Source organism: Prionailurus bengalensis, chromosome B4 (genome assembly GCF_016509475.1).
Source record: "Prionailurus bengalensis isolate Pbe53 chromosome B4, Fcat_Pben_1.1_paternal_pri, whole genome shotgun sequence".
NCBI lineage: Eukaryota > Metazoa > Chordata > Mammalia > Carnivora > Felidae > Prionailurus > Prionailurus bengalensis.
Window position 1 is genome coordinate 44026811 of NC_057358.1, and position 13560 is coordinate 44040370.

Here is a 13560-nt window from a genome sequence, read left to right on the forward strand (position 1 = left end):
CTTTCTCTTCCTTCCCCTTTCTTTCCTTTCTTTTCTTTCTTTCTCTATCATTTATCATCTATTTCTATCTATCTATCCATTGTCTATCTATCCATTATCTATCTATCTATCTATCTATCAGTCATCTATTTCTATCTACCCATCTATCCATACACACACACACACACACACACACACACATACACACATTCTGGTACGTGTATCACTTTAAAACCTACTTATGAATTATAGCATATGTATGAACTAAAATAGAACTATATCTTCCTCGAAGATTTTGTGTATGAAGCTGTATTATGTTTCTAAAAATGTATACCTTGAAGTCATTCACTGGTTGGAGCACTGATCCACTTACTGGTTAGAGTCAGTATGTTTCTCTGGATTTGTTATATAAATTTGCCCAATTATGACAACCAAAATGTGTGCCTGTCTCAGCTCTCTGTGCAGAGCCATTCCTGTGTTCATTCCTGTAAGACTGAGAAGCTTATCTACAGACCCTAGCAGACATCCCCTCGGTTTTATTTAATCACGCTGGAGGCTTGAATACCTTCAGCATGGTTGGTCCATGCCTTCTGGACTTTTGGAAAGAGCCATTTTTGGCATCATGAAGACCTGATTCTAATCTTGGGTCCAGAATTTGCTAGTTGTTTTGACTACTGGAAAGTTACATGAACTCCCTTCATTGGCTTCCTTTATAGGTCTTGTGGAAACACATACTTTCCTCATTTTGCTTGGAAGTCTATTAAATGAGATGGCATAAAGTATACTGGACACAGAAAGGACATGGTAGACATTCAGTGAACTTGAACAACTTTTCTCCTCTTACATGCTCCCTTTCAACCTTGCACACATGTATATTAAAGCACCTCACATTTTGCTTTGCAATTACTGTTTCTTTTTCTCCTCCAAGCCTGACAGAGGCAATTGAGTAGTTTAACAAAACCTACAAATCATCTAAGCTTTCGTTTGCTCATTTGTTTAAGAAAAATTTGAGAAAATTTCTCCTGAGAATATTTCATCACTCATTGCATTTGTAAATGTAAAAGGAAAGAAAATATAGACTAAAGTAGTAAGATGTGCACAGATTTATAATGAAAACTAGAATGTTGACCCTCTCCCTCTGCCCCTCAGATTCCTATTTAAATATGATCTGGGATCTAGGGGCACCTGGGTGGCTCAGTGAGTTAAGCGTCTGACTCTCAGTTTGAGCTCAGGTCACAATCTCATGGTTTCATGGGTTCAAGCCCCATGGTGGGCTCTGTGTTGACAGTTAGGAGTCTGCTTGGGATTCTCTCTCCCTCTCTCCTGCCCCTCCCCCCCACCCTTGCACTGTCTTTCAAAAATAAACTTTAAAAAATACATATGATCTGGGCTCTAAATCCCATAGATTTATGAAAGATAGATTTCCATGATTTCTTCAAGTCACAAGGGCATCTTCCCTCACATTCTGCTCTCTAAATATTCATGTTTTGCTCACCACGACCCACATCCCAAAGCCCGATTCCTTCCGTGGCTTCAGCCACACCAAATCCGTGTGATACAATTCTTCAGCTCGGTAATCTGAATAAAGATCTAGGAAACCGTGAAAAATTGTACATGGCTCAGCATAAATTCATTTTCAGGGGATTTGGTCTTTGATGGTGATGCAAAGTCAGAAACCCTAATTAATCTCTGAACACCTCTCCCGTGGCCTTCTCTCCGAATTCTAAATGTGTTAACATACCACTGGAGGCTGAGTGGAACACCCAATGCTCACTACATGCTTCATGTCTTATCTTTTGTAGGCAGATGTAGTTGAAGTTCAGAGGAGTAGAGGAATCTTTCACTGCCTTCTCTTTACCCTCCAATCTGTTCCCCGGAGGCGTGCTGTTGAATCAGTTATGAACACGACCACCGTCGTACCCATAGGCTTAGACACCCCAGCTTATGTGGCTTACCAACGTCATGTAAAACCTCAGCGTAGTTTCTTGACTTCTTAAATTACCATTTAAATGAAGAGAAGTCATTGAAAACTTCACCAAGCAACTTAAAACATATGTCTGATAAGAAGAAAAACGTATATACATGAATGTACAATGAATAAAAAAGTTTGTCTTTCATTACTTTATTCGCTGTATTCTGGGGAACCCTTTGTCTAAGGACAACGGGGTTCTCTGCCACATATATATTTCATTGTGTTATCACAATTGGTACTGCTTATTCTCTTGTGAAGCATGAAGGCACACATTCCACTTCCTTCAATATTGAACCTGGAACAAAATAAGGAGATTAATTATTTACCGAACCTCATGAAAACTAACTGGGCACAACCTAAAATATGTAACTTTGCTGATTATGTTTCAAAAGGTGCAATGTAACTTTGCTGATTATGTTTCAAAAGGTGCAACTGGGTGGCTCAGTTGGCTAAGCGTCCAGCCTCAGCTCAGGTCACGATCTCACGGTTCATGGGTTTGAGCCCCGTGTCGGGCTCTGTGCTGACAGCCCGGAGCCTGGAGCCTGCTTCCGATTCTGTGTCTCCCTTTCTCTCTGCCCCTCCCCTGCTTGCCCTCTGTATCTCTCTGTTTTCTCGAACAGATTTCCATTCTCAAAAATGAATAAACACTAAAAAGAAAGAAAGAAAGAAAGAAAGAAAGAAAGAAAACCAAACCAAAATGCGTAATGCAAAAGGAATAGAGGGATGAAACGAGCTGCTTCTCTCTATTTCAACCTCCAAAGTTCTCCCCAGGATGGGAGGGTGGGAAGAAACGAACACCAGGCAACTTTACTGCAATAACAACAAAGAATCCTGGAACTTTATGGCGTTTTATAATGTAGTAAACATGGAAAATCACTTTGTGAAGGGTTAAATTCTTCTTTTCATACACTGAAATAAGAATAAGTAAATAAATATATTCAGCCTTTTAAAGATCACATACAGGGAGAGTGTGACTGATATTTTATTGAATCCCCCTGCACACACTTAAAACACTGATATATCTTAAGGCTGAAGTAAGTGTTCCCTGATCCATTTTTTGAAACCATGACCATAGTAATAGTGAAATAAGGATTCTTCACTTGATGGACTATGACAGATGTAAATAATCATAAATAAAATATTTAGAAAGGGTTTTCTAAGTTCTTAGGTCACATAAAACACACGAAATTGAAAACTCAGAATGAGAAAAAAGAAAAAGAGAATGTTGTTAGGATAAATACCTGGGTATATGGCAACTGAAATGCTTTTAGCCCTTCATTTTTGAGGAACTTTGTAAGACTGGTGTAAACTCTCCTAATTTCTTTTTTTTTTTTTAATTTTTTTTTTTAACGTTTATTCATTTTTGAGAGACAGAGAGAGACAGAGCAGGGAAGGGGCAGAGAGAGGGAGACACAGAATCCGAAACGGGCTCCAGGCTCTGAGCTGTCAGCACAGAGCCCGACGCGGGGCTCGAACTCACGGACCGTGAGATCATGACCTGAGACGAAGTCGGCCGCTTAACCGACTGAGCCACCCAGGCGCCCCGAGAAGTTCAAGAATTTTAAACAAAGGTCTATTATTTAAAAATAGAGCATACATTGGGGCACCTGCATGGCTCTGTGTCTCCCTCTCTCTCTGCCCCTCCCTGGCTCGTACTCTGTCTCTCTCTGTCTCTCTCTCTCAAAAATAAATAAACATTAAAAAGATTTTTTTAAATAAAAAAAAAATTAGAGCGTACATTTTCTCTTTCTCACTCATTCCCTTCCATTTCAGGCCACTAGTGTGTGTGGTAAGTGTAAGCTTGAGTATACTTTCTCAGACTCCCCTATCAATGACAGACCCCCAACAAACAAAGGCAAAACCCCAAGAGGAAATAGTCAAAGATCAAACTAGTTTGATTTTTCTCTAGTCTAGGATAAAAACAATACTTGGGGTACACATGTCGTATATATAGTCCAACTTACCTTATAGAAGTAGATGTTGATGTTTAATGCCAAACTCCGACTAAAGACTGTATATTTGTCTGAATATGGCATCCATATATTGACAGCCTTTGGGGACATAATGTGGAGGCAACTATAGGGGTAGCTGATTATAGACTCAGAATCCTTACTATACTTAACACATTCAATAATAAATGCCATGAAGGCTTACCAATTGCTGAATGCATCTCCATTTACCCACATCCAGGGTGTGCTTGCATTGAGTTTTTTCAGTCCAATCCAATAGGAAGAAGTTCCCAGATGGGGCATCAACATTTCCTTTTATGAAATACAGGGTGTTATAATGGATCTCTCCTAGTTTTCTCATTCTCATTACCTCTAACGCTATGGTCCTTCTTCGGGCCCATTATCCTCTTGCTAGGGTTATCCCAATAGCTTTGTAGCATGGCACTCTGCTTTTGTATTTGCCACTCATTAGCTCATCACAGCAAAGCAAACGATTCTTTTAAAACTCAAGTCAGATCATGTCTCACTTTTGTTCATAGTTCTGCAATATCTCCCTAATTTTACTTGGAGGAAGACCAAAGTATTTACAATAGCCTCCAAGACCCTAATCATCCACATTCCTCACTCACTCCCTCATGCTAGGCACATTGGCTGTTTTGTTTTGTTTTGTTTTTTCTGGTCCTTGAATATTCCAGGCATACACCTACCTTAAGGTCCATGCTCCAGATGTTTCTTCTTCTTGGGAAGCTTATCCCCCAGATATTCCTCTAACCAACTCTCTTAACTACTTTACAGTTTTGCTCAGTGCCATCATCTCAATGAAATAAGACTATCTTACTTGCAGCCTATCCACCTAGGACACTTATAATATTGCTTATGTATCTATCTATATATCTATATCTATATCTATATCTATATCTATATCTATATCTATATATCTATATCTATATATCTATATCATACCATATATCATATCATATCATATATATCATATCCATAAATCATGTATATGTATATAAAAATTTACTACCTTCTAAAATACTATGTAATTTAATATATGTATTACAATTATGTTTTATTCCCTTTTGCTTCCTTTGGAATCTAAGCTCCATAAAGGCAAAAGTCTTTGTTTTGTTGACTGATCTATCACACCCTTGAAGTATACTTGTCATATAATAGCTAGTCAATAAATTAAATGAGATTTATATTGTGAAAGAGAAATCTAACCACTTCATTCTTGGAGTTGAATATGGCCAGAGATCCACGATAGGCTTTGCAGTTTTCTTGACCCTCTATCCAAGTTTTTGCACGTTCAGATTGAAAGAAGCAATTATTACTGATTTGGTTCCAGTCTTGTGGACATATAGTTTCATCCTCAGAGCATGTATTGTCATTAAGTATCTTTGGCTTTTTAACTAAAATTAACACAATGGTAGAAAAAAAATGAAGAAAGTATAGGACAAAGGAAGAGTCTCACATTTAGGGTAAAAGATATATTTCAGATTGAGAAAATGTATTTTACTTTCATATTCAATTCAAATGATTTAACTTCAGACCTCAGCTAAAAAAAAAGAAAAGATCAAGAACATAGAATGAAAGAAATCGGCATTGAAGAATGAAGGTGTATGTATAATTTAAGATTAGCAATAATAAACAAATAAACATCCAGAAACTAATCTTTAGCCAGTTTCCTCCCATTTTTTATACTACTGGCATTTTCTCTATTCATCCATTTCTTTCCTATTCACCCACTTCCTTTCCACTGTAAATAAACCAATTGTCTATATCCATAGCATCAGAGGGGTGGTTTCCTATTGCTGACTTAGTTGAAACTTGACTGTCTTTCAAGAACAACATTCCCACAGGAGTTGGAGGTGTTCCTTTGTTCTTAAGCACAAAAGAATGCAGGGAAATAAAGATCAGGATTTTACGAGCTTTCTACCATCCACTTTTTATTTTCCAACTTACTGCAACTAGATTGATGAAGTTACTTGTTAAGGTATAGCCCTGAGAAACAGAAGGCTCACCAAAAGGACACCTCTTCACATCTGAAATATATGACGGGTTTATAGTCAGGCCTATGAATGAAAGAATCTTCAAATGGGAAAGAAAACAGCAGTGTAGGACTATACATATGAGCCCCGGTATAAAAACCAAGTGGAAAAATCAGGCCACCAAAATTATCTGAAAGTATCAAGCTCAAAATGATGTTAAAGTTTGGTGTTGAAATAAAAAGCTTGTACAAAACTCAAGTGTTTGGTTCAGAATCTGGGTCACCAGAAAACCAAGTTTTGTCGTTCATACACTCATTCATTCATTCATTCATTCGACAACTATCAGTTGAGTTTCTATCATGTGGCAGATATTTTTGTAGCTCTAGGAATACGACAGTGTATATGCAAAAAAGAAAATCCTTGCTTTATGGGACTTGCATGTATTATATAGTTTGTCATATATTATATATATGACTGTATATATATATACAGTATTATATAGTTTGTCATAAAATATATCAGAGTGAAGGCGATTAGGATTATTGGTGGAAAGACTTGCAATTTTAATGCAGTAGTCAGGATAGGATTCAATCAGAGGTTAATATTTACTAAAAGTTTGAACCAACTGAGCTAGTGAGGAATATGCACATATAGGGGGAGATTTTCCCAAGCAAAGAGGAGAAAGAAAAAAACAAAAAACAGTACAAAGGACCAAGGTGAAGTGCCTGGCTTGTTAATAAAAGGGTGAGGATGCTTGAAGGTGCCCGGATGGCTCAGTCGGTTGAGCGTCCAGCTTTGGCTCGGGTCACGATCTCACAGTTTGTGGGTTCAAGCCCCGCATCGGGCTCTGTGCTGACGGCTCAGAGCCTGGGGCCTGTTTTGGATTCTGTGTCTCTTTCTCTCTCTCTCTCTCTCTCTCTCTGCCCTCCCCAGCTAGCACTCTCTCTTTCTCAAAAACAAATAAACATTAAAAAGTTAAAAAATTTTTAAAAAGAGAGAGAGTGAGGATGCTGGTACAACTGAAGACGACTGAGTGAAGAGGCAAGTAAGTAGCGGGGGATGAGATCACAAAGGTAATTGGGTGACTGGACCCAACAGAGCCTGGAGGCCATCTGCAAGAATGTGGCATTACTCCAACTGAATGAAAAACCAATGCAGCATTTTAAAGAGATCTGATTTGTTTTTTAAAAAATGTGTTTAAAATATATTGTAGAAGTGTACTAAGCAGTACGGTGGCCACTAGCTACACGTGGCTATCAATCATTTGAAATGTGGCCCGTCCAATTCCAAATGTCCCAGAAGCATAAAATACACATGGAATATCAACAACGGACTACAACAATTTTTTAAATATCATGAATGATTAATCTATTGATACGTGGTGAGGTGATAATATACTGACCATACACTTGTTAACCTGAATTTTTCAGGAGGCAATAATCAAGCAGAAGCATTGCTGTGGAATCAAAGAGTTGCAATTCAGGGTACACAGACTTGAGTACAATCCAAAATAGCATCCCACTTGGGAACAAAAGTCAGGGGTTCTTTAAGATGAGAGAGCAATGTTTTTTGCTTTGTTTTTTTAAATATTTTATTTTATTTTATTTTATTTTATTTTATTTTATTTTATTTTTGAAGGAGAGAGAGAGACAGAGCATGAGCGGGGGAGGAGCAGAGAGAAGGGGACACAGAATCCGAAGTAGGATCCAGGCTCCGAGCGGTCAGCACAGAGCCCGATGCGGGGCTCGAACCCACAAACTGCGAGATCGTGATCTGAGCCGAAGCCGGACGCTCAACCGACTGAGCCACCCAGGCGCCCAGAGAGCATATATTGCTTACGAAGAATTTTAATTGGTGCTGGTAGCTAAAAATTAATCTTGGCTAAGCACAGGTGGTTTGTCACTGAACAAAAGTCCATTACTGTAGCACATCGCAGGTGTTCTGGTGGAGTCCTTGGACTATTTGGGGTTTGGCCCAGTTCAGCTGTTCAGGAGGACGTGCATAAGGCCCACCTCCTTAATGACCTCCTGGATGCCTTTTAAAACACCTTGACATAAATGACCCCGTATTATTTCAGTTTTCACACTGGGTTAAATACAAAATACAATTAAACCAATTTTCATTTGTTTTTGACTTTCTTAGTGGGGCTTCTAAAATATAAATGTCGTCTGTGAAGAAGCCAGTAAATTAGGTAGAAAGCATACCGTGCGGCAACACAGAAGTTGCCAATGAACTTGAAAGACAAATTCAGTAGACAGAAAAGGAAGTGGAAACTGACCACAGTACGTTTAACAGAAAATGGGAAGATAGAATTTAGAAAAAAATTAGCAAAAAATTCAAGGTGGTTGCTGTAACAGAAGAAAAAAAAGAAAGAAATTGGTAGGTAAAGAAGGAGTAAGGGCTAATGAATTTTATTTTCTATTTCTTTTTATTTATTTTTATTAAAAAAAATTTTTTTTTAACATTTATTTATTTTTGAGACAAAGAGAGACAGAGCATGAACGGGGGAGGGTCAGAGAGAGAGGGAGACACAGAATCGGAAGCAGGCTCCAGGCTCCGAGCCATCAGCCCAGAGCCTGACGCGGGGCTCGAACTCATGGACCGTGAGATCGTGACCTGAGCCGAAGTTGGACGCTTAACCGACTGAGCCACCCAGGCGCCCCTGAATTTTATTTTCAAGGTAAGAGAGATATCACCATCATGTATTGCTGATGGAGACGTTTCAGTTGAGTGTGAAAAAACTATAATGTAGGAGAGAGGGGAATATTACCCGAGTAATATAACTGATCGGTGAGAGGCTATAGAATCTAGTGTGGGGCATGAATACTCCACCTACAGTACCAGGAATCTAGGGTAGATGGGTAGGGATAGAGGTAAAAAAGTAGATGTGGTCATGGGAGTCTTTGAGAGTTTTCTAGTCATTGTTATAACCGATGAGGTAAAACGAAAAGCAAAACATAGACTCGAGAGTGAAGATGAAGAAAAAGGCATGAAAGGTCTGGAGAGAAAAGAGAAAGTATAAAATAATCATGTATGGGAGAGAGTTAACGCAGTAGCGAAAACATGATACGACTGTCAGTCCTCACTCCAATTTTTTGAACTCTTATCACAGTTATTCCTGGTGTGATTCTCTAACACTCATGTTCTTTCTCTCATCAAAGGCACTCTCTCCTAAATACCTACTTGACCTTAAGTTTCAGCGCAAATACCCCTACCTTCATAACGTCTTACCTACCAAGCGCAGATTCATAATCTCCTTTTCTTCCTCTTCACATTGAACATACTTGTATTTAACAATTATTTTACAGTTACTATTGGCATAGATGCTTGTTTCTTCCATCAAGTATTAATTCCTTTCAGGCCAAAATCCACCCCCCCCCCACCACCTTTTCTTTTCTTTCTTTCTTCTTTCTTTCTTTCTTTCTCTTTTTTTTTTTTTCATCTTGGTAACATCATCACCTAGCACCGTGCCTGAAGTTCAATAGATATTAAGACAACGAACATTCTAGAAGGCAAAGCAGATGACTGGGTTTGAAAAACAATCAGATGCTCTGGCAAGGAGAATGCTTTCTGACCAATTGTTCAATGCCAGGGAAGAAGAACAGGCTAGTAGTCACTGGTACCAGACTGAATCAATGATAATACAATGAACATAGTTTTAGCAGAAATTGTTTACTTACATTTTCTAGGAAATTCTAACATTACCCACAGAAGTAAAGCGATGCCTCCACATATACTTGATATGACTAGCATTTTCTTTGTTACTATACCTAAGGAAGATGCATATCATTGTTTATCTTCTAGAGAAAAATAAACAACAAGCAAACAAACAGAAAACTCGCGTGAGATTTGTCTTTTTCTCTACCTGCTCTAGGTGCTTTACAACCCAGCAACTGGAAAATGGGAGAAGGAGAAAGGGTACTAAGAGCCGGACCTTTTCAGCAGCAAAAGTCTCAGCAGTGCTTGGCTTCCACTTTTTGGCGCCATTTCTGACCATTATTTTACTGACTCAGTGCTCTTGCCCCGGTTCCAGAACAGAAAACCAAACTTCATCCTGGGACTTTTTAATGAATTTCTGCCTCTTCTAAGAAGGAAAAAATCGGGTGCAGAGGGGTGGATCCACCGTTTCTTTGAATCCTTTGTTTTATTAATGATGCCTGCTTTTATTTCAGGGCCAGGTTATGGACAATTAAAGAAACACTGCTCGGACTGCAAGCTGGGATCCAGAAGGGAGGGTAGGCTAATCATGGGAGAGCTCAGTTCCTGTACCCAAGGTCAAGCTCCGTGGCGCCCCTTACCTGGCCTCGTGACCTTCTGCTCCATGGCCTGCATCCCATCAGTACCATCGCTATGCTCAGCCCTACTGCCCTCCATCTCCGAGGCTCACGGACAAGGCTCTTCTGTTATGAGGCTGGGGAAGTAACGGTCTGCGGGCAGGCATCAACCGCTACCTTTATCCCAGGGGCCAGGGCTCAACAGCCTGGGATTGGCTGGACCACAGAGACGACTCTGAGAACTCAGTCTCTGATTGGCTCCTTCCCTCCCACCTGCTAACCCCCCAGCTGGGCAGGGGGAGGGCGATTCCCCTCATTTTGGACGGCTTTATATAGTCACCCTAAAATCTCAAATCTGAGACAATTTTATAACATGTGGACCGACAGCCTGAAACCTAGCCACGAGGTGGCTTTGCTATCCCTCCTACTTTTTTCAAATACTCCCCCCCCCCCCCCCCCCCCCCCCCCCCCCCCCCCCCGCCGATTCTTTTCAGTTTTTGAGTTCCAGCTCCCCCTATGGACTGCTTAGGAACAATTGGATAAATTTTAGTGCTTGAATGAAAATTAGTTTCATGTATAGGCAGTCTTCCCTTTCCACAGTGGAATGGGATGATAAAAAATGACACACAGGCAAAAACCAAGCGATATTACTCTAATAATCAAAGGGGGAAATTATGATTGTTCCTCAATTAAAAAAAATTTTTTTGAAATATTGAAAACTCTGTTACTCTCCCTCAAAAACATACAGGGAGTAAAAAAACCAATAAATCTATTTTTTTTTTTACAACACTGTATTTAAAACATCAGAAACACTGAAGGGCGCCTGGGTGGTTCAGTCAGTTAAGCATCCGACTTTGGCTCAGGTCATGATCTTGTGGTTCGTGGGTTCTAGTCCAGCGTCAGGCTCTGTGCTGACAGCTGGAGCCTGGAGCCTGCTTCAGAGTCTGTGTCTCCCCCTCTCTCTGCCCTTCCCCCGCTCAAACTCTGTCTCTCTCTCCTCTCAAAAATAAATAAATATTAAAAAAAATTTTAAGAGGCGCCTGGGTGGCTCAGTCGGTTGAGCATCCGACATCGGCTCAGGTCATGATCTCACAACTCTGTGAGTTTGAACCCCACATCAGGCTCTGTGCTGACGGCTGGGAGCCTGGAGCCTGCTTCGGATTCTGTGTCTCCCTCTTTCTCTGCCCCTAACTCACTCGCATTCTGCCTCTGTCTCCCTCAAAAATAAATAAACATTACAAAAATTTTTAATAACATCAAAAAATTTTTTTAAAAAAACATCAGAAACATTGAGAATTCAAGTCTTTTATTTTATTTTGTTTTTTAAAAAGCCTAAAAACTTATGAAGAGTACTTTGAAAATAAAACCAGACCACTTCCTTACACTATACACAAAAATAAACTCAAAATGGATTGAGGACATAGTGTAAAACCTAAAATCATAAAACTCCTAAAAGAAAATGTAAACAGTAATCTCTTGGACGTTAGACTTACCAACATGTTTCTGGATATGCCTACTCAGTCAAGCGAAACAAAAGCACATATAAACTATTGGGACTACATCAAACTAAAAAGCTTTTGCACAGCCCAGGAAACCTTCAACAAAATGCTAAGACAACCTACTGAATGGGAGAAGATAGTTGCAAGTGATATATCTGATAAGGGGCTAATATCCAAAACCTATGAAGAACTCATACAACTTAATACCAAAACCCCCCAAATGATCATATTTTTAAAAGCGGGTAGAGGGTCTGAATAGACATTTTTCCGAAGAAGACATCCGGATGGCCAACAGACACATGAAAAGATGCCCGGTGTCACTAATCACCAAGAAAATGCAAATCGAAACCACAATGAGATACCAGCTTACACCTGTCAGAATGGCTAGTATAAAAAAAAGCAAGAAATAGCAAGTATTGATAAGGACATAGAGAAAAAGGAACTCTTGTGAACTGTTGGTAAGAATGTAAATTCGTGTTGCTACTGTGGAAAACAGTGTGGAAGGAAGATCCTCAAAATATTAAAAATAGAAATATCATACAGTCCAGTAGTTCCACTGTTGGGCATTAAAAAATTTTTTTTTAATATTTATTTATTTATTTAATTTATTTATTTAGAGACAGAGCGTGAGCCAGGGAGGGGCAGAGAGAGAGGGAGACAGAATCCGAAGCAGGCTCCAGGCTCTGAGCTGTCAGCACGGAGCCCGATGCAGGGCTTGAACCCACAAGTCGTGAGATCATGACCTGAGCCGAAGTCAGGGGCTTAACTGACTGAGCCACCCAGGTGCCCCTCCACTGTTGGGTATTTATGCAAAGAAAATGCAAATACTAATTTGAAAAGATATGTGCAGTGCTATGTTCACTGTAGTTTTATTTACAATAGCCAAGATATGGAATCAACCGAAGGGTCCATAGATAGATGAATGGATAAAGAGGATATAGCATATACACAATAGAATATTCCTCAGCCATAAAATAGAATGGAATTTTGCCATTTGTGACAACATGGATGGACCTAGAGAGTATTATGCTGAGTGATAGAAGTCAGACGGAGAGGAGTGGCTGGGTGGCTCAGCCCGTTAGACGCCCAACTTCGGCCCAGGTCATGACCTCATGGTTCATGGGTTCCAGCCCCGAGTCGGGCTCTGTGCTGACAGCTCAGAGCCTGGAGCCTACTTCAGATTCTGTGTCTCCCTCTCTCTCTGACCCTCCCCTGCTCGTACTCTGTTGCTCTCTCAAAAATAAATAAACATTAAAAATATTTTTTTAAAGAAGTCAGATGGAGAAAGACAAATACCATATCGTTTTACTTATATGTGGAATCTAAAAAAAAACCCAAAAAACAAACCACATAAACAAACAAAAAAATCAGGAATGGACTCATAAATATAGATAATAAAGTGGGGATACCAGAGGGGAGGGGAAAGGGGTTGGTGTTGATAAGGTACAAACTTCTAGTTATAAAATAAATAAGTCACAGGGATGAAAAGTACAGCATAGGGAATGTGGTCAATAATATTATAATGATATGGTGACAGATGATAATTACACGTGTCGTGGTGAGCACTGGATAATTTATAGAATTGTCAAATCCCTCTATTGTATACGTGAAACTAATACAATATTGTATGCCCACTATACCTCAATACACTTTTTTAAATTAAAAAACAAAATTAAAAAAAAAAGGTTTTGCATTAAAACAAAAGTTGAACAGTCTTGCCTTCTTGCTGTGTAACCGATAACATGGTCCAAGCATCTTTTGTATGCTTTCTTAAACTTTCATACTTCTAAGTATGGGCTTTCCACATTTCTTTTTTTTTTTTTTTGCATCTGGAACAAAATTCCTCTGGCTGCATGTCTAGAGTCTCTCCAAAAGTGGAAGTATTAATATGCT

General features: G+C 39.4%; 1 protein-coding gene across 2 annotated transcripts; it reads right to left on the reverse strand.

Annotated features, from left to right (window-relative positions):
- Nucleotides 1–2085: 2085 nt before the first annotated feature.
- On the reverse strand, nt 2086–10368 carry LOC122472907 (early activation antigen CD69-like). 2 transcript variants are annotated; one of them, XM_043562914.1, is made up of 5 exons: nt 10193–10366; nt 9575–9664; nt 5128–5315; nt 4106–4212; nt 2086–2246 (listed from the first exon to the last, which is right to left on the reverse strand). In XM_043562914.1, the coding sequence occupies exons 1-5, from the start codon at nt 10266–10268 to the stop codon at nt 2132–2134; spliced, it is 576 nt and encodes a 191-aa protein (XP_043418849.1). In that variant the 5' UTR covers nt 10269–10366; the 3' UTR covers nt 2086–2131. The 2 variants fall into 2 exon arrangements, with proteins under 2 accessions (XP_043418849.1, XP_043418850.1); XM_043562915.1 differs by lacking the exon at nt 9575–9664 and having other exon boundaries at nt 10193–10368.
- Between the last annotated feature and the right edge of the window lie 3192 nt (nt 10369–13560).